We start from the raw sequence: 20,684 nt of genomic DNA, 5'->3' as shown, positions 1-20,684 counted from the left end.
TGGTGGGCAAGTCAGCGAGCCTTTCATGTGGGAGGGTCACATCCCATCCCAGACACATGGTCTTAGGTCCTGTAAGAAAGGGGAGTGAACAAACCATGGGACGCAAGCAAGCCAGTAAGCATCACTCCTCTGTGGACTCTGCTTCAGTTCTTGCCTCCAAGTTCCCACCTTGAGCTCTCATCCTGGCTTCCTTCAGTGATGGATTATAAACTAAAATTGAGCAAATTATTTTCCATCAAATTGCTTTTGGACTTGGTATTCATCACAGAAAGAGAAACCTGATGAAGACAACCTTATCTAAAACTCTTAAAATAAAATCCTATCTTCCTGGAGAGCAATTATATAACCATTTAGTTCTTTGTGTGAGGTGTATCTTATGCTCATAAACTCACACACACACACACACACACACACACACACACACACACACACTCCACAGGTCCTTGGAAAATCCACAATTTATTCATTTTCTCACTTCTATCAGAGTTTAGAGGTATGTTGTACCCTATTTAGCATTTTAATCTGAAACCTCCATAAAAATAATTTGATATAAGGGGAGACACTAACAAAATACACAAAAGTTATATATGGTTTATAGATTGTGTTTAAAGGTGTCTATTTTTATACATATAATTTTGTCAATTATAGCATAATGGGGTTGAGAACACTTTTAAAATATATAAAATATACAAAAATAGAAACAAAAATTAACAATGAAGATAAATTGCATAGCTGAAATTAACCTATTTGAACAGGGATTTGATATTCTTCTCCACTCAGCTTGAACCGGTTTCTGGAAAAGTGATATGACATAGCATAATTATCCTCATGTAAAAATTACACCCAGCATATGACCTTAGTTTTTGCTGTGATAAAATGTCTGTCAAAAGCAAGTTAAGGATGGACTGAGGGTTATCTTACAGCTTGAAGAGATACAGTCTACAATGGTGATGGCAGGGAAGGCGGGGCAGTAGTCGAGGAGGGCAAGGTCACTTTGCATCCACAGACAGGAAACAGAGGGAGATAAATGTGGCTACTTGGCTGGTGTCTTGTCAGACACTATTGCTGTGATAAAACACCATGACCAAGAGCAAGTTGGGGAGGAAAAGGTTCATCTTTGGCTTGCACTTCCAGACCACTGTCCATCATAAAAGGAAGTCAGGACAGGAACTCAAACAGGGCAGGAAATGGAAGCAGGAGCTGATGCAGAGGCCATGGAGGGGTGCTGCTTACTGGCTTGCTTTCTTATAGAACTCAGGACCACCAGCTGAGAGATGGGACCATCCATAATGGGCTAGGCCCTCCCCTACCAATCAGTGATTAGGACAATACTTGTACAGAGCCCGGTCTCATGGAAGCATTTTCTTAATTGATGTTCCCTCCTTTCAGATGATTTTCTGTTGTGTCGACTTGACATAAAACTATCCAGCATAGCTGGATTCCCTCTATTTGTACTTTTATACAAATAGAGGAGTTTCAGCCCATGGGATGATGTCATTCACATTCACGACAGATCCACCTTCCTCAGTTTAAATCTTTCTATTAATGCCCCTGAAGACATTCTGAGAAGTGTGTCCTAAGTAGTTCTGAATCCAGTCAGGTTGACAGTGAAGATCAACCCTGATGGCCATAAATGACCTGACATTAACCCCTAAATTAACTCCCCAGTCCTTATCATAGATGTGTGCAAGCCCTACAAGTTGTCAGTATTGACAATGGCTGGCACTGTTCAAACACGTGCTTCTGTGAGAACTGTTGTGATGTCCCCTTTCCTACAGGGCAACGTTCCGACACGGGAAAGCATCCACATGTACTACCAGAACCACATGATGAACCTTTCCAGAGAATCCGGACTGGACACAATCGACGAGCACTCTGGCGCTGGTTCCAGGGCCCAGGCAGCACACAGGATGGATAGCTTAGATTCCCATGACAGTATCTCCAGGTATTTTACTTTCTAAACCATGGGTTTGTTTGTGACAAAGTCAATGACGTAGACATTGGCAAAGAGGAGGAGTGGATGTAAGCAGTGAAGGTTAGCCAAAAGCATGGATGGTATCCAAGATCCAAGCAGCAATGCTGAAGGAACGTTGTCCTGCTATAGACAGAACTATAACAGACATTAACAGTGAACAGCTCTCAGTATCCATATACGTAACTAGCACAGCATAGAGATTTAGGCGATCTAGGCAAATAAGGAAGACCCATTCCACTTGCCTTCTACTCATTACTATTTATGTAGGGACTGCATCTTTACCGTCTTTCAAAATGGTTGCTCCACCAAGTATCTTTCCTTCTAGCATTTTCTACCTTCTCTTGATAACGCTGATCTTTCCCTTTCAGGATTGTTACTTCAAACTTTAGAATCAAAATGTCAGAAATAATTATGTGAGCCTCCCTCTTCTCTAGGTCTATGGTCACACATGCATTATTCACAGCAGGACAACAGGTGACTTAATGGTAATGATGGTTATACCGTCTCTTGATGCCTCTCCCTTCTTCCCAGGCAAGTGTACACTGTCCTCTCTGAAAACTCCGGGACCCTCTGCATCATGGTGCTCTAGATCACTGTTGTCCATTGTATAGAGCTCACTAAACCCACATTACTGTCTTAGGGAGAAAACTGACCATTCCAGGGTGACACATGCAGCTATCTTATAGGCCAAAACTTATATCTCCGAGGACAGCCATCTAGTTTTTAATCAAATATTAAAAAAAAATACTGTCCTAGGTCAAGCTTTGAACTCAATTCTAGAACAAACAAAAACAAGAGACATCCCCTCAACGGTTTCAACTGAGAAGGCTCTCTCACATAAGGCTCTTGCCTCCTCTCCCTGGTGTGGTGAGGAAGGACGGAGGAACCTCTAAGTGGCCCAGACTCATACTTCACACATCCAGTCAGTACAGTGGCTGCCAACCATATTTTTCCTTCAAGAATATTGACTACATTTTATTCTGGATAAAAGGAGGCAGGAAGTATGTCACATTATTGATGCCAAACTCAAAAATACAAGTTAAAAATCAAAGGGACTCATGTTGTTGCTCAATTGGCCATTTACTTAGCCAGTCCATACAAGGCCTGGGATGTAGTCACCAGTACCAGAGACAGAAGCAAAACTGAAAATCAAAGTTGTACCCATTGGAGAGAGTGCTTTCTTATCTTGAAGTATAGTTTCACATATGTCACTAAATTGTTTTCTTTGAGTTGACCAATTAAGAAACCCAAACACAGCCATACACCATATTTGCCTTTGAGACAGGTCCGAATCTATTGGTAAGGAAACAGAATCATATAAACGTGCGTGCGTGCATGTGTGTGTGTGTGTGTGTGTGTGTGTGTGTGTGTGTGTGTGTTTGCCTATATTGATTCTGTATAGATAAAACTTTATGGATACAGTCCTTCCTCTCTTCCCAAATACATACTCTTTTAAGGTCTTTTCAGGATTAATAAAAGGATGATATTGTCTATAACTTGGGAATGCTCCAGTTATTTTTAAGCTCTGAAATGAAAAATATTTCAACTAATATGTTCTTCCTCAAAGGAGGGAGGCTCAGAGCCAGACTCCTCTTAGAGCTATTTCCTAACTGAAATGGGGTTTAAGAGTCTTTTTAGTTATAGAATAAAATAATTGTCATAGTGGTAAAATGTATTTTTTCTATCTATACTTTTGCACTTTGCTTAGACAGTAGTTTCTGAAACTGTAGTAGTAACAACAGCTCTAAAATAAAAATGTCAATGACAGTGTCAACTGACTCCCAGCACTCTGTGTGTCCTGTGAGACCATCCCAGAATCTCTGTGGAAGAGAAGGTTAACTTCTCTTGTCTCACAGGCTTTGCTGAAGTAAAAACCCGCTGTCCATTTTGTAGTTTATGTACATGTTTTATGAACCATAACTTATGTCTTGTGTGGAATCTCTAAGTCCTCCTCTTTGATCTCGCTCCAACAAGTTTCTCCATATCTAGAAATCAGAGCATTTGAATGCAATCCTTCTCTCTCTGATTAATTTCTATGCCGTGAATCAAAGTCCACTTTACCCTCATTTTTCTTCAGTACCTACCTATGTCAGTCTACCTCATAGTGGCTGCTCCCTCATCAGGGAAGGGGGGAGACCTTAAGACATGGTTTAGAGATGTGATGCAGGTCAGTATTGTATAAGACACTAGCGTCATACGCTACCATCATAATAGAAGCAGGGATGATGGAGCTAACTGAACACTGATGTGCATAAGTGTGCAGATATGTGCAGCCTGGGAGAGGTGAGGTGGAGGAGGTAGGCAAGTCAGGATGTCCTGGACACTCTCAATGTTGACTAACACTGCTTCCTACGCAGGGGTGAATGAGGTGAGTAAAAGATTCTTGGTTTCCAAATACTCCCACTTTAGAACCAAATGGTCAAACAACCATGAAGAAAAAACTTCATGGCAACAATGGAATGCGAAGAAACCTGAGGTGAGAACACTGAGCCTCCGCAGAGAGATTCCCGGTTGGCAGACCACTAACTCAGTCCATCCTCGGTCATTTTTTTTCACAACACTTGCAAATGTTCCTCAGCTTCCGGCAGCACTGTTCTACATGTGTGTCTAATACACACTATATTTTATTGCTTTTAGTTCCAAAAAAAACATGACAGACCAATCCACTTTGCCTGTGCAAAAGTCACACTCATATTCAACTACAATTATTCCCTCCAATTAAGTGGAGGATACAACTATTTACATGTACACTGTATAATGTATTATTACATCTTTTTGGTGTTTTTTTTTCCTTTGCCAAGATATGCTGTCTCCTAATGTGACTTGTAAGGTTTTCTCAGTGTCCTCTTCTTTTACCTCCTTTCCTGGTTTATTTCATAAGAAGCTTTGTTACCTAGATCCCAAGGTTTGACAGTGAAAAAAGGAGGCTGATAATGATGCTAATGTCTTCTGATATTTGAACAAATCATGTGTCATCTCCCAAAAGGAATATATACAAATACACCCATAAAACTTAAGATTCTTCATAGGCTTCCTTAATATCACACAGAGGCCTGTTTTAGGATACCTGCTTTAGTACCAAACTCTGAAAAAGGGAATCAAGGGATTGTTACATTACAAAGTATAAATCAGTATCCCGACAGACTCGATTCCTATAGGAGCAATTTTTAATTACATAACAATCTATAGTATGTTCAACTAAGAAACTAAATAATTATAAATCAAAGCTTAGGAGGCTACAAAGGAAAAATACCAGCTCAAACAAAAACAAGGAACTGCCTTTAAATATGACCTAAACAAAAACACATGACCGGAATGGTAAACTGGGAGTCACTCGATATCACACTTACAGAATGATTTTTTTAAAAAAAGTGTAAAGTATTTGCAAAATTATAAAACTGTCAATTGGTGAATACATAAGAAGCCAGAACCATTATAAATAGTCTGTAATGTATCTTGGTTTTCATTTTTAATATGAAGTAAAAGAAAATGCTAAGTTCGCTTTGTGAGTTTATGAACCAACAAATTTGTCCTTCATCCTTGGCTGAGCAACATTCCCAGTATCTTCAACAAAAATCCACCTCCTTAAAGGTCTCCAGTAACCCTTGCACTGGGAAGAGGTAGCATGTCACCGAGAAGATTGCTTGGACACCTATATATTTGGGGCAGACAAGGCTGGTGAACATAAGCCCACTCTTCAGTAACAAGAATGAATATGGTGTGGCCTGTTCCCTTTGCAGTTTCTGTCCATGACACAAATTTTCACATAAGTACAGTAGACAGAGTGAGAATGAGAACCTAGCAAATGAATACAGATTTTTTTTTATGGAAATCCTTTAAATCCAGGGCCAGATGGTGAGCCAGTTTCTAATAGTTTCTCATAAAATCAGGTGTGTGACTTACCAAAGGATTGCTTACTTTGGCTGCAAACGTTGTTAAGTGCATTCTGAGGCTAATTCTCAGGTCTGGAGGGGTGGTTGCCGTTTGAAATCTGCCACCCGAGACATCGCTGTGCTCCCGCAGTGGTGGCGTCTCATGTCTGCTCCATGATGGCTGTTCCTTTGGGTACTGAGAAATGAAGAACTTAGTCAATGGTTCCTCTCCCTTGGGATACCCACCAAAACTTGAAGCATGATCCGTAATAAAAATCAGTTAAAGCGAAACATTAACAGATAAAAGTGTCTGGCACTGCTAGAATTCCTTTGTTGTTGTTGTTTTTTGGTACCATTTTGATTTTTTATGTTGGTTGCCACGTATCCAATTAGCATCTCTTCTACATGCAAGGAATCTGGCTTGGCTTAGTCCCCGTGAGTCAGAAAATGAGGTGGAAGATTCAGTGTGCAGTGGCATCCCTGAGCGTCTGGCTCTCATTTCAAAGACCACGTTATGAAACTAAAGTCTTTTCTACAAATTTTACCGGCATATTTCTGCTTATGCAATTGAGTCGGGAGATGCTTTCTGTGGACTTGGGCTTGCAATTCCAAAGAAAGCATATTTTCTTCTGTCACAAAAGAAACAATTGCATCGCAAAGCTACAAGGGTGTGGACTTTGTAAGATGACTCCTGGGTCCGCTCCTTATTCTGCATCCTGCGTCACCCCGAGAGTACCATTTGAAAGCCAATTCCCCAGCCAGTACATTTTCTTTTCAACTCCAGTTTCTTCTGTTTATTTATCCTGCCAAACAGGTCCTTCCTTGTACTGGAGCCCCCCCACCCCCCGCTGCTGTGGTCATCCTGTCGGTGGCGCTGTTGTGTGTAGTTGCCGCATGGCGGTGTGTTGGTGTGTTGGTCAGTTGTCCCTGTGTGACTTAGTGCACCACTGGGTTTTAACTCTGTGTTTCTGTAACTGTTTGCGCTGCTAGCTGTTACACTGAAGCAACCCTGCTGATCTCAAGGCAGTCCACCCTTGATGATTTAGATGGACAAGACCCTGTTCCTAAAACAAGCGAGCGTGCTCGGCCTAGGCTCCGTAAAGTGTTCAGCATGGACATGTCCTCCTCATCAGCTGACAGTGGCAGTGTAGCATCAAGGTGCTTAACTTGTGCATGCTTTGTTCTGTACTCTTAATCTCCTCCCCCGTGGATGTCAATGCAAATGCAAGCTCATGGGATGAATGCCATTCTTCGTTTTAGCTTCAATTTTAAGGATTTGCATGACTGAAAAAAACTGCATAACCGTAGCCCTGTCTGTGACATAATCATTTCCAAGACAATGCTTCATGAACTAACTGCATCTTGGTTTTGTCTGTTAGCAATTGCTTAAACGTTCTGATTGAAAACATTGTCCTCCATTTAAAAGATATTTTCTCGTTTCATTTTCTAAGATATATATTTGATATATGTATATAATATATACATATCAATATATATATTTGGAAACATCTGTCAAATATAGCCATTTTCAGTTAATGCAAAATAAATGGCTATAGTTGGCATTTATCTAGCAGGAAAATTGAATATTTTACCATTGGCTTTTTTAAAAAAAACGTAGAAACATACAGTCAGCTTTCTAGATTACTATCTGCCTTGTTTGGAAACAATTATTCTGGGCTTAAGTTTCCTCATTAAATCCTGCCAGAAAGCAACATTCAGTTAGAAATGAAATTAACTGCATACCTAAAACCCCTTTTCCCCAACCTAAATCTTAGAGCTGTTACCATGGACTCTGGCCATACAGGTTCATCCTGACATGAATACAACCCAAGCCAAAGCCAGCTCCATTCTAGCCACTGGGGGTCTCTCACAAGAGAGGTGGAGTCTTTCCCTTTGCTGGCAGTTGTAGATGTTTTAACCCTGTGGTACTGACCACTGGGGCCTGGCTTAGATGAGATGTTTCACCCCTGAGACATCTCTTTCAGGTGCAAGCTTGTTATATCCTTCCACTCTGAAGAGCTCTAAAGCCCTCAGGTGACCCCAACCTAAGAGACTATGCTTATGGCCACTTACAGTCACACTGGAAGTCAAGCCCAATATGGATGATGACCCGAACATTCCCTGAGGTGTTGGTCCATTCAGTGTGCTCCCGGGAAGCTGTAGGTTAACTGACATGAGTCTTAGCAAACCTTTTGGTGAGGGCTATCATTCCCAGAGGCTTCTGCAGCACAGTAGAAGCTCAGGACCAAAGCCCCCGGCATTTTTAGTGCCTACATGATCATCCACCATTCCTCAGTCAGAAGAGGTCACAGAAGATGTGCCAGCTATTCACCCATCACTCACTGACATGTCAACACTAATACCTACCATTTAAGAATCTCTGTGTTTGTGGAAGCTACTCGCTCACGTATGTCACTCACACAGCAGTAAGGCAGTATGTATTTCAGAAGCACTGTACTCCTACATCCACTAGCTCTTAAATACCTGTCCTTCTTCAAGGGTCCAAGAGTTAAGAAAAGGCATGCTATGAGTTTCAGCATGCAATGACTTTAATATGGCTGCTTTGTTTTCAGTTCTAGCATTTTTTTTTTTTGCATGGGCCTGGCCAGAAGAGATAGGAAAGGGCTAGGAATGAAACGCAGAGTACCACAGAAAAGCACAGGGAAACCAACATAGGCCTGATGATAGAGGTAGAGTAAGTTATGTAAAGGAGGCTGTAGGAAAGATGTATTTGAAAAATAAAAGGAGGCAGCGAAGAAAGAAAAAGAAAGAAAGGAAGGAAGGAAGGAAGGAAGGAAGGAAGGAAGGAAGGAGGGAGAGAGGGAGGGAGGGAGTTGCTGGGGTGTGAAAATAGGAAAAATCTCTGAGATACAGCAAGCAGCTTAGAGACAGTAATAGGTGGCCCCATGTGCAAGACCAAGAGCTCACAAGTCCCGAGAATGAGAGAGAAGGTGGGAATTCAGTGGGAAAGACGCTAATACCAATAAGAAAGAAACAGCAGAAGAGAGAAGGAGGAGGAGATCCACATTAACAAACAGGCATTTTTAAAGCATGTGCTTGTTACGTTCAGCCAGTATCCACTGGAGTCTGTCATCTTCAATGGTCCCGGGAAGTTCTCTTGTGCAGGAATGGGAGTAGAAAACATCTTGGCCACAAACCTCTAGAACTGTCAAGCATGGCTTCTCCTTTCCTATGCTCTCTTATTTAAGGAGTGATGGTGGTAGGTATGCTGTGCTACACATGTGCTGATTTGGAAATGAACCAGGAGCTCATGGCTGTGACTATTGATCCTGTTTTAAACACTTCTATGCATAGGACTGGGTTGCTCCTTGCGAGACAAGTCACTTGCTCTGGTTTGGAAGGATGCAATGCTCACTGTCCACTCTTGCATCTGGGAAGGCTACTGCTTGCAGTTTCTGCAGACCAGGAATGAATTTCTGGAAGGAACAAAGCAGATGGGATACACAGAGAAGGAGGGGTTTTTCTTTTCTCACATGCTTGAGGCTTCTGACTTGGGAGTTCTGAGATGGTGTCATAAGGATTGGGACAGGTTCCAAGCTGGTATAAGTGCTAAGACCAGTGCTCTGCCCATCTTTTCTCCTAACAGCGAGCCCACACAGTGCACCATGCTGTATTCACGCCAAGGAACTACGGAAACCATTGAGGAGGTAGAGGCTGAAGCTGAGGAGGAGGTGGTAGAGAGTCTGGAGCCTGAGCTCCATGATGCCGAAGAGAAGGAATATGCAGCTGACTATGAAGCAGGGGTAGAGGAGGTCAGCCTCACTCCAGATGAGGAGTTGCCTCAGTTCTCAACAGATGACGGTGACGTGGAGGCCCCGCCCTCCTACAGCAAGGCTGTCAGCTTTGAGCACCTCTCGTTTGCATCACAAGATGACTCCGGGGGCAAGAACCACATGGTGGTCAGCCCTGACGACAGCCGCACAGACAAGCTGGAGTCCAGTATCTTACCGCCCCTGACTCACGAGCTGACAGCCAGCGATCTGCTCATGAGCAAGTAAGAGCAAAAAGCAGGCCTCCAGCTTTAGCCAGCGGCCATCACAAACATGTGTGCTCTGGTCACATGTGCACAAAGCCCAGACAGACATAGAAGGCAGACATACAGTCCTCAGACATCACTGTGACTAAGTAACAGACTTGGCAAAAAAAAAAAAAAATCCAGTGACACTTGTCTTGATCCCTCTTTCCATAATAAGGTCTCAGTTAGATTGAACATCCCTAATTTGAAAACTCCAGATGCTCTGAAATGCAAAAGAGCTCTAATGCTATCCACATAATACAGGAGATAAATGAATCTGAGCCATTAAGCTTTGTGCATGCATAAAACCATTGGAAAACTTTCTATTAAATGATCTCCAGACTTTATGAATACAGCATGTATAAAGCATCCATTAATTTCATGTTGAAACTTGAATTTCGTACCTTAGATACTCCATGACATATATGAGTAGTCTAAAATAGGAAGGCCTTCAACATCTCAGTCATGTCCCAAATGTTTTTGACAAAAGAAGAATCAACCTTTATGGGGTTGCCTTGCTTATATATGTGGGGAGAAGCACACACAAAGGAGGCATGCACAGATACGCAAAAGATCACAGAGGCAAGTAAGTGATTTGGAAAAGGTGGACACAGTGTCTGACCGTGCTTCCTTTGACAGGATGTTCCGTGATGATGAGCTTGAAGAATCTGAGAAATTCTACGTGGACCAGCCCCGGTTCTTGCTGCTATTCTATGCCATGTATAACACTCTGGTAGCCCGCTCGGAAATGGTGTGCTATTTCGTGATCATCCTGAACCACATGATCTCTGCCTCCATCATTACTCTTCTGTTGCCCATCCTGATCTTCCTCTGGGCCATGCTGTCCGTCCCCAGGCCCAGCCGGCGCTTCTGGATGATGGCCATCGTCTACACTGAGGTAGGCCATTCTGTTGTCTGACCTGCTTAGCCTGGAATCATTATCATGACCTAGTAATAGTAATTCCATACACCTTGTCAGGCCTCATATCCTGTACAAGGGAGGTTCTGGTGTCATTCTCAATCAGAATACAGGAGGAGACAGCTTCAATGGATTCAGTGATTGACTGAAGGTTCCAAAGTTGTTGGAACCAGGTTGGACCTGTGATATAACCACTGTCACTATAGCAGTCTTCTACAAAATCAAGCCAAGTGCCCAGTGTCAGTGAGTATCCAGTGGACTGGAGATTGTAGCACCTTGAATACAATCTGATACGGTGGCACACATATTTTCCATTTTTAAACCTAAAGTCACTTTCCATGCATCCCAACACAAACGCTTGAAAACCTAAATGGCAGGGGGATATGTTGCTCCCAGATGTAGGGGAACAGGAACACGTGTCTGGACGCACATAGAGCTGTATTTTCCATTGTTTCTATGACATACAAAAGTCCCATGAAGACTCCAGCCCACGCAGAGGATAAGGCTCACATGTGATGTGTGTGGGCTTCTACGGTGTTTGGAGCTGTGGCATTTGTGATGAAGTCTCTTCCCTGACTCAGAAGGAAAAAGTTTACTTTGAATCGTACTGTTCTGGCTGCTTTTGGCCCGATGCTCATGAAGCATGCACCCTTGCAATCTGGACACACTGTAGATTGATAAGTAATTCAAGTCCGGTGAAAACAGATTTTATAGTAAATGACTGCAAAAATACGTGGATCAAGCATCGATGGTATGTATGGTTTATCCATGGCAGAGAGAGAGAGAGAGAGAGAGAGAGAGAGAGAGAGAGAGAGAGAGAGAGAGAGGCATATCCATTACTCTAATTGACTTCATACTCTTGCCAAAATAATCATTCTTGAGGGTCACTTCCATTACATGCCTCAACGACATAGACTCTGTTAAGGGAGAAGGTGCCATTCGCCAGCACCAAACTCCACAATGTGGGGGAGCTTCTTGGATTCCTGTTCTTACATGAGTAAGTCACAGAAGACACCAATAGAGTAGAAAAGGGCAAGAGATGGATGACCTTCATCTTAAAAATATTCTTGCTTAAGTTGGGATTTTTCAATTTTCTATCTCAGAGTAAAATAAATGGGTGATCCAACTGACATTCCAGTTCCGTTTGAACTGCGGGCAAGCACAAGAACCACTGATGAAACAAGTGGAAAAAATTGTTTTCTAGTGATTACGAGACTGATACGGAAGTAGATACAGCGGAGGAAAGAGAGTGCTGTTTGCATCAAACCTTCCTGGAGTTAAGCAGCACTTGCCTAGCACGTGTAATCTCCGGGTTCAACTCTGAGCATTTTATAAAGCAGGCGTGGTGTTCTGTGGCTGTGACTAGAATGTCCTGAGAGGAAGAGGCACCAGGAATGGAAATTTGGGGTCTCTCCGGAGTTTAGAGGCTACAACTTCGTCTCAAATAAAGAAAAGAGTGAAAGAAAGAAAAGAAAAGAAAAATACTAACTGCTTAATAACATTCCTGGTTTCATTTTCTTGAATACCAAAACAAACCAAACCTTACAAGCTCCCCAAAAGTGCATAGTATTTCAGAAAAATTTACAAATCAAGGTATTATGTAATATAAAAAAATATATCCGTATTCAAATTTGCCCTACCTTCCTTATTTCATATCTGGTTAGTTAAATGTATGATTTAGTCAACATTAAAACAACTCTTCCAGAACAGAACATGACCGGTCATTTGGTTGATGATGAGTGGCCCGGTGGCTTTGTTTCACAATAGTTGACACTGTTAATAATACGGTGTTGCTCTTGTTCTGGAGATGAAAACACTTTACCATCACTTTAAATCTAGGAGTGTTGAGATTATCATATATAATAACAGTACACTTATTCCACGTAACTGTGAGCATTTCTATCACCAAAACTGAGGCAGACATGTTTTCTTAATTCTTACATCACTATTTCTTGTGTATCGTTATTCCTAGAAGGAATGACTTTTTCTTTCTATCATCCCTGTGTAGGTGGCGATTGTAGTGAAATATTTCTTCCAGTTTGGCTTCTTTCCTTGGAATAAGGACTTGGAAATTTACAAGGACAGGCCCTACTTTCCACCAAACATCATAGGGGTGGAGAAGAAAGAGGGCTATGTTCTTTACGACCTCATTCAGCTGCTGGCTCTGTTCTTCCATCGATCCATTCTGAAGGTACCAAGCGCTAACAGTTCGCTACCCCTATGTTGATAAGTTGTGTCTGCAACATTGCTGAAGATCCTGGACATTACAGACCTTGGCTTGAGAGACATGCAGTATCATTCCCACACTTGTTTAAGTCAAAGCATAACAGAGCACTCAGAGACAACACCTTGTCTCCATCGCAGCCTCTAGCCATCTTCTAGTAATATTGGCTTCCCCAAGTCAGTCTCTTCCCATGAAGCTAGAGCTGTTGGAAAGGTGCATCTCAGGTCAAGCCCTGGACTGCTGTGCGCATATAATCTTGCTATTGAAAAAGCAATTGCTCTCAAGGCCTGAGGAAGACCTCTGCAAAGCAGTGCATTCCTGACACAGTCACTCTTACCCTTTCATTGTGTACACATTTACACACACCAGTGCACAGTACATGCACATACATAAATATATCATAAATGTATATATATATATGTGTGTGTGTATCATACGTATGCATATATATGTATGTATGTCCCATTTTATTAAACATAGATTCTTTTCTCATACAATACAATTCGAATGCAGTTTTTCCACCCCCTACTATTCTCGGTTCCTTCCCACCTACTCCCCCATGTGCATCCACTCCCTTTCCATGCATTAGAAAAGAACAGACTTCTAAAACAGAAAAGCAAAAAATATAACGAGATAAAATGAAAACCGTTGTATTGAAATTGGACAAACCAAGCCAACAGAAAAAGAAAAGAGTCCCAGGAGAAGGCACGGGAATCAGAGACCCACTTGTCCATACGTTTAGGCGGCCTGCAAAAGTCCTAAACTGAAAGCTATAGTGTATGTGCAGAGGACCTAGTGCAAGCCTGTAGAGGCCTGCGATTGCTGCCTCAGTCTCCAAGCTCAAAGAAGCTTCGATCAGTTGTTCTAGAGGATCTTGTTCTCCTGGTGTCTTCCATCCCCTCTGTCTCCCCACTCCTTCTTCCTTCTCTACTGTGGGGTTTCCTGAGCTCTGAGGGGAGAGATTTGATGAAGACATCTTGTTTAGAGTTTGCCATTCAAGGTTCCTCTCACCTATGATGTCTGATTGTGGGTCTCTGTGTTTGTTTCCACCTGTTGCCAGTTTCAATAGCCATGTGGATGTTTTTCTTCTCACGTACAAGTTGTAAACAGAGAAACTATAAACAGAAGTTTGCCAATCTACTATAACCATGTATAAATCACTACACAGCTTACATTTCCAGGCCACTGTGCCCTTTGTCACGGTCCTGATATTTCCTTTTTCCACCTTGCTTCCTTTTCCAAAGTATTTCAAATGTAAAATTCATCTAATCAAATCATATTTTTTATCAGTCCTTAGAAGGATCTCTTTTAGAATAAACTTGGAGCTTCGTTGTTTTAATTTTTTTGTATTTGTTTGTTTGAGGGTTTTAATGTATGCTTAGCTTTGCTCTATATCCAAACCTGGCCCAGGACTCAATGAGTAGCCCAGATTGTTAACAAACTTATGATCCTCTTGCCTCAGCCTCCTCAATGATAGGGTGATGGGCATGTACTACTGTGCCCAGCTATGACTCACAGGGAAGAACAGACCAAGCTTTGAGGAATAAATGTAAAAAACAAACCATCTAGGGATCAGGAGAGGAGCTCACTGATATATCACACACCAATGGAACCACACTGCAGATCATATGTGGTCCAAATCGGATCTCACTCTAGCAAGACCAAAGAGTGTTCGGCCTCCTGATCTGCAAGAGCTCTTTATTCCATTTCCTTAGAGCATAAATCAGTAGACAGAATCTTTGCCTTACATATGGTCAGCAAATTTTGAGTAGAATATTTGCAGTTTTGTTCTGGGTCTTGAGTAAGCCAAGGCCCACCCTACTATGGGGCTAGGAGAAAGACAGAATCATCCTACAAAGTGAAAACACTTGTAATGTGGAGAGCTAAGGTTGGGTTCACCTGTGCATAGTAAGTGGGTCAAGGCTAGTTCTAGTGCTAGCTGTGAGCACTCAGATGTGTTCTAGAAGGTTCTAACAAATAGAGAATTGTTTCATTTTTACTCTCTCTGCCTAAGTTTACCTGCCTTGGATTAGTTAATCATACAAACTCTTTTCACCAGCAACCGTTTCCACTCTCCTAGGACACTCACAGTACTGTACAAGCTTCTAGACATATACCCTTTGGCTTTCCTATTTCAAGGGATTGAATGTTGGAATGGATACTGTAAGAAAGACAGCCTGTTGGCCCTCCCAAGATGCTAGCTAGCCTCAGCTATCATCTTCTCTTCTTCGCAGTGTCATGGCCTATGGGACGAGGATGACATTGTTGACAGTAACACAGACAAGGAAGGATCTGATGATGAGCTGTCCCTCGGTCAGGGCAGAAGAGGCTCCTCAGAGTCACTGAAGTCCATCAACTTGGCTGCCTCTGTAGAGTCCGTCCATGTGACCTTCCCAGAGCAGCCAGCAGCCATCCGGAGAAAACGCTCCTGCAGCAGCTCGCAGATCTCCCCACGGTCCAGCTTCTCTTCAAATAGGTCCAAAAGAGGTATCTGTTGCATGGCCATTAGGTTGAAATGAGCCCCACACAGTCTCATTTATCTGGTGCTTCTGCATCCGGGGAGGGGAGTGGTTCGGTGCTATGAAGAGAAGATATTGTGACATGGAAGAAACATGCTCTGGCATCAGACAGACCCAAGTTCAGATCCTGTTTCATCTCTGTGTGTAGCTTCGTTGTTCAATATGTGTGAGTCCATTCAGGGACCAGGATTTCAGGTAATAGAGAAAAACAGCCAGAGCATGACATAGTGTGTAGCAATATAAAGGCACATGATAGTATGTCCAGCATCAGTAAAATCTCTTCTGGCTGTGCTATAAATCATAACAGTTTGAAAATGGATGGTCTGGAGAGGTGGGTCAGAGGTTAAGAGCACTGACTGCTCTTCCAAAGGTCCTGAGTTCAAATCCCAGCAACTACATGGTGACTCACAACCATCTGTAATGAGATCTTATGCCCTCTTCTGGTGTGTCTGAAGACAGCTACAATGTATTTATAAATAATTTAAAAAGAAAAGAAAATGGATTTAGATTTTGCCAATGGAGTTTTAATGGGCGTGGAGGGAAGACCGAGCCCAGAATCTTTCTCATATTATATACTAGGGAAGTGCTCTATCTACCACTGGGTTCTGTCTGCCCCTTTCACTTTTACTAGTTTTTATTTTAAGGAATGTCTCCCTTCATTTCACAAGCTGAATTTAAACTCATGTAGAATAGGTGGGCCTTGAACTTTTAAACCCTCCCGCTTCAACCCTTAATAGCTATGATTACAGGCCTGTGCCACAGGAGTCACCTTCATTTGGAGACTTTTAGCAAAATTGTATAGTTATTCCCTAAACTGGTCATTAATTTCTTATTCAACAGAGAGTGAGATCAGAGAGTAGCTATCCGTGCAGTTGCTGTTGGACAGTAATTGGGCCTTTGTGGTTATGTGGCTCATGGCTAATACTTCCCCGGGTCTCATGCATTTGTCTTCATAACCTACTTATCCATCTGAGTAACGATCTGGCTATTGGAAGACCAGCTCATATTGGTTTTACAGTTGTAGAAAGCGGGATATGAAAATAAGTCTGAGTCACACACCCCCATCTGGCAAAGCTGAGTCCTAGAACATTACTGAGAAGGAGTAAAAGCATTCTTCCATGGCTTTCTTCCCGAACAAAGGCTTCAGAAGCAGAGAAGACCCACTGGGTGTGAGCCCACAGATCTATGCCAGCCTCATCACATCAGATTCTCAAACACTCAGTGCCTTGCGTCCTCTGGTGCAGGCGAAAGCCTACCCTCCACCCAACCTGATTTCTGTTGGCAGATCCACTGTTTGCCCTCCAGCCTGTGCTTTCCCTTTTCCTGCTCTTTCTAGGCAGCACAAGCACCCGAAACAGCAGCCAAAAAGGAAGCAGTGTTTTGAGCATTAAACAAAAAAGCAAAAGAGAACTTTACATGGAAAAGCTTCAAGAACATTTAATCAAAGCAAAGGCCTTTACCATAAAGAAGTGAGTGAGTAGAAGACACATTGGGCTGTGCGGGTTGTGTGGAGCTGGGGAACTGGTACCAATGGCTTCCTGTAAGCCAGAGGTGAAGAACTGAGATAAAGTGACCCAAGGTTATATTGTTTTAGAAGCCATTTGTTAGTAAGTGCATAAGTCAAGGGTTCATTTTATAAGTTGTGGGCATTGCTTCTGAAAGTTCAGCCGAACATAGAGAAGAATGAGGTTCACATGGATGGGAGCCATGGTAACCCTTTTCCCCCAAAGAAGGGGCCAGGCTGCTTATTCAGTGTCCTACAGTTGGTCCCTAGCCTACTTCACCGGTCCCTCCACTTGTTGGTGATGAAAGGGTCAATGCCCAAGCACCAGGATGGTGAAAGGCACAACTTGGGACTGTAATGTGAACCAAGCAAGGGGCTAGCCCTGAATATAGATAGATAGGCCCAGACTTGGAGATCCTGCAGCACTTAAATGGGACCTTAATTTGAAGGCAGAACCCGAATCAGAGTGAGGATATGATAGAGGCCTAAACGGCGTGCCAGAGACACCAGGGCACAGTAATAATGGCAGAGAAAGGAAATAAAGGCCAAGAAAAGCAGAGAGATACCATAATGGGCATAAAACCTCCAACCAGAAGACATGTGAGACATCTGACATTTATCTATGCTCAGATCTGGCCTTCCAGGTCTCAGCATGCTCAAGGGCTCCCTCACTTTTAACCTCCTCAGACCCTGTATCTCAGTCAAAGTATCACCCCAATGTTATACAAGACAAGACTGCAATACACAGAGTTCTGCAGCACGGCTCCCATGTCGTGACTAGATGGACCCAGATAACCATATACCCACAGCCTGGCTCTTAGTGCCTTTTGCCATTCTGTGGTGCTTCAAGGAAAGAGTCACGGCATGCTGCAGGTCGTACTTGCTTTGGCAATGTACTTATCTTGTATTCCTTGAGCAGGAGTATTTCCAGAGGACTCTACCTTAGCTTTAGAGGAAGGTGGGACTTGGATAGAGAGGAGCAAGAGAAGTGGACTGAAAGTGTTATCAGTTGTTTTTCCCTCTGGCCCTTCTGAAACAAGTGGGCTTGTCTTGCAGAACTCTACAAATCTATGTACCCATTCGGCAATTCTTCTATGACCTCATCCACCCAGACTACAGTGCTGTGACTGACGTGTATGTGCTGATGTTCCTGGCCGACACCGTGGACTTCATCATCATCGTCTTTGGCTTCTGGGCTTTTGGGGTAGGTTGAGGCAAGGGTCTCTACTCCTCCACTAGCTTTAAGATCTCCATCTTGGGGAACTGCCACTCATGCTTAGCCTGTTCTGTCGTCTCCAGAAACACTCGGCAGCTGCAGATATCACCTCTTCCCTATCAGAAGACCAGGTCCCCGGGCCATTCCTGGTGATGGTTCTCATTCAGTTTGGAACCATGGTGGTGGACCGTGCACTCTACCTCAGGAAGACTGTGCTTGGCAAGGTCATTTTCCAGGTCATCCTCGTGTTTGGAATTCACTTCTGGATGTTCTTCATCCTACCCAGTGTGACTGAGAGGTAAGGTTTCCCCAACAGACATCCAACAGGACAGGACAGCAACACAATAAAAGGCAAGGATTCTGGTGAGGTTCAGTTCAAATCCAGAGTAGGAATCGATTTCCCCTCCTCGGTGCTTTATCTGTATTTCATACACATTGCAAAAAGCAAAGAAAATCAATGGCCTCAGTACCATCCAAGACCAAAGATCCTTGAGGTTAAGGTTTTCTCTATAATCTAGCTGATGTAGAGAGGAACTGGATTTGGTCTTAGGTGCACCCTTTGGTGGGGAAAAGGACATGATACAATGTCATATGAGAAGCTCATGAGAAAGGGTTATTCAGCTTGTTGAAAAACATATTGGGAGATGATAAGAGGGAAATGATAGTATCTATCATGTGGATAACAATGGAGCCTTAAAAACACAGATAGAGGACCAGGAAACCTTGTTATGAGATGATGTTATTTCTGTGGAGACGATTGCTACCCGTTAAAATGGGCTGTCAGTAGGGATGAGTGAGTTTAGCAAGGGTAGATATCACCAAGCAAGTTCGTGGTACATGGTAATCTCAGCATTCAGGAGGCTGAAGCAGAAGGATCATAAGTTTGAGGCCAGCTTGAGCATTACAGCAAGACTGTATTTCAAGAGTAAGGCAGCCTGAAGCTCTGCACTAGGGGAAGGGCTTGAAGGTGCTACCGGTTTTTCCCTAAGACCTAGAATGGAATAGATCTAAAAGCTGAGTTCTAAAGTACCCGAAATTCTCTTTCACTTCTCCCTTCTCTTCTACATCCAAACTTCTCCCTTTTCTCCTATGGTCTTTGCAACCCACAGATCCACCTCAAACCAGTCTTGTGACCAAGTCAGTGCTTAATGTGTGAAGAAATTAATGAATAAAAGAACAAGAGAGAAGATTGCTGTAAAGAAAAGAGGGCCACGCTGTTAGGCTATCCAAAAAGTGGCCCATAAAAGTGGAAGTGACCAGGTCACATAGTAAGGCTGTGGGTTTTTTTTTCTTTTTTTTTTTTCCTGGAGCTGAGGACCGAACCCAGGGCCTTGCACTTGAGGGCTGTGATTTTTAAGTAGATCAGAATGTATATATATATGGTATAGTTCTCTCTTGAACAGTCGTGTTCCCACGTCAGTGATAGCATTTTCAGAGTCCATTTGGAGATGCTCCCTCTTATTGTAACCTGTTCAACATCTTCAAACGTCTTGGAAACCATTCTCATGTTCAATAGCAAGTTTGATCTTCTGTCCAAACAGCAATCATCTTTAGTCAAGTCATATGTGCAACTCATAGATTGGGATGGCTAATGTTTCCACACCACATAAGGCAACTGGCTCAGATGTAGCGTACAATGGGGAAATCCAAAGTGTTCCTAAGAGTGAATGGCTACAGCTCAATGGACGAGCCTCTGGCCTTTCCAGTTAGTCCCACAGTAGTTATTATTATATAATAATACACGGATGAATTGGATTGGTTAAAGAGGAAAAAATCAATTGGGAAGACTTTCCCGATTCTGAAATAGATAAAATAAAAAGGGACTGTTACCCTGAGGAACACTGTTACAGTCCAGTAAAGTCCACATTTGACCATGCATAGTCAGAGAACATACCTCACATCAAACAATTAGGTAAGGCAGCTATTCTGTACAAATATTATACCTCAAAGAATGTTGGGAAGAATATTGTTAGTTTATAGTATAGTTAATACTATCTATGCTTTAAATCAAGGAAATAAGCCAAATTTGATCCACAAGAGAGCTGATGAATTTACCCATTTTTTTCCTGATACGTAAAAGGTATCTCAGAGCAGTTTCTGCTATATATTCCAAATTGTGGGTCTTTGAAGTTAAAATGTAATTTCTTGAAGAGTATGCTTTAATTTGGACTATGGCAACTGCATTGCATATGCCTGTGTGAGAGTGTTTATTGATGAATTCAGTTAACAATAATTTAATGTAATCACAATCTTAGCAACTTAATGATAATGTCACAGAGGATGCTCCAGTCATGGAATTAAAATGAGTTTTTTTCTTTTTTTAATTGTTATATTTTCAATTTGGGAGTAATCCACTAGATAGAGAATTCTTTAGAATTATCCTAAGGGGTAGAGGGGACATTTATTTGTCTTTTGTTTT

General features: G+C 42.4%; 1 protein-coding gene across 16 annotated transcripts in view; it reads left to right on the top strand.

Annotated features, from left to right (window-relative positions):
* Positions 1-20,684, top strand: part of Piezo2 (piezo-type mechanosensitive ion channel component 2) — a 372,639-nt gene that overhangs the window by 336,154 nt on the left and 15,801 nt on the right. For 9 of the 16 annotated variants that reach the window (XR_015642300.1, XM_087592762.1, XM_087592761.1 and 6 more), the window contains 9 exon segments: positions 1,779-1,945; positions 6,838-7,005; positions 9,455-9,862; positions 10,523-10,781; positions 12,811-12,993; positions 15,261-15,513; positions 16,882-17,014; positions 18,106-18,253; positions 18,349-18,563. Coding sequence is in view for 14 of the 16 variants with exons in the window: in XM_087592762.1 (XP_087448888.1) it covers positions 1,779-1,945; positions 6,838-7,005; positions 9,455-9,862; positions 10,523-10,781; positions 12,811-12,993; positions 15,261-15,513; positions 16,882-17,014; positions 18,106-18,253; positions 18,349-18,563 (1,934 nt within the window). In the remaining 2 variants the exon portion in view is untranslated. 16 annotated transcript variants of the gene reach the window in all.

The sequence above is a fragment of the Rattus norvegicus genome, chromosome 18 (assembly GCF_021556685.1).
Source record: "Rattus norvegicus strain SHRSP/BbbUtx chromosome 18, alternate assembly SHRSP_T2T, whole genome shotgun sequence".
NCBI lineage: Eukaryota > Metazoa > Chordata > Mammalia > Rodentia > Muridae > Rattus > Rattus norvegicus.
Note: the sequence above shows the minus strand (reverse complement) of the source record. Positions and strands in the feature narration are given on the sequence as shown.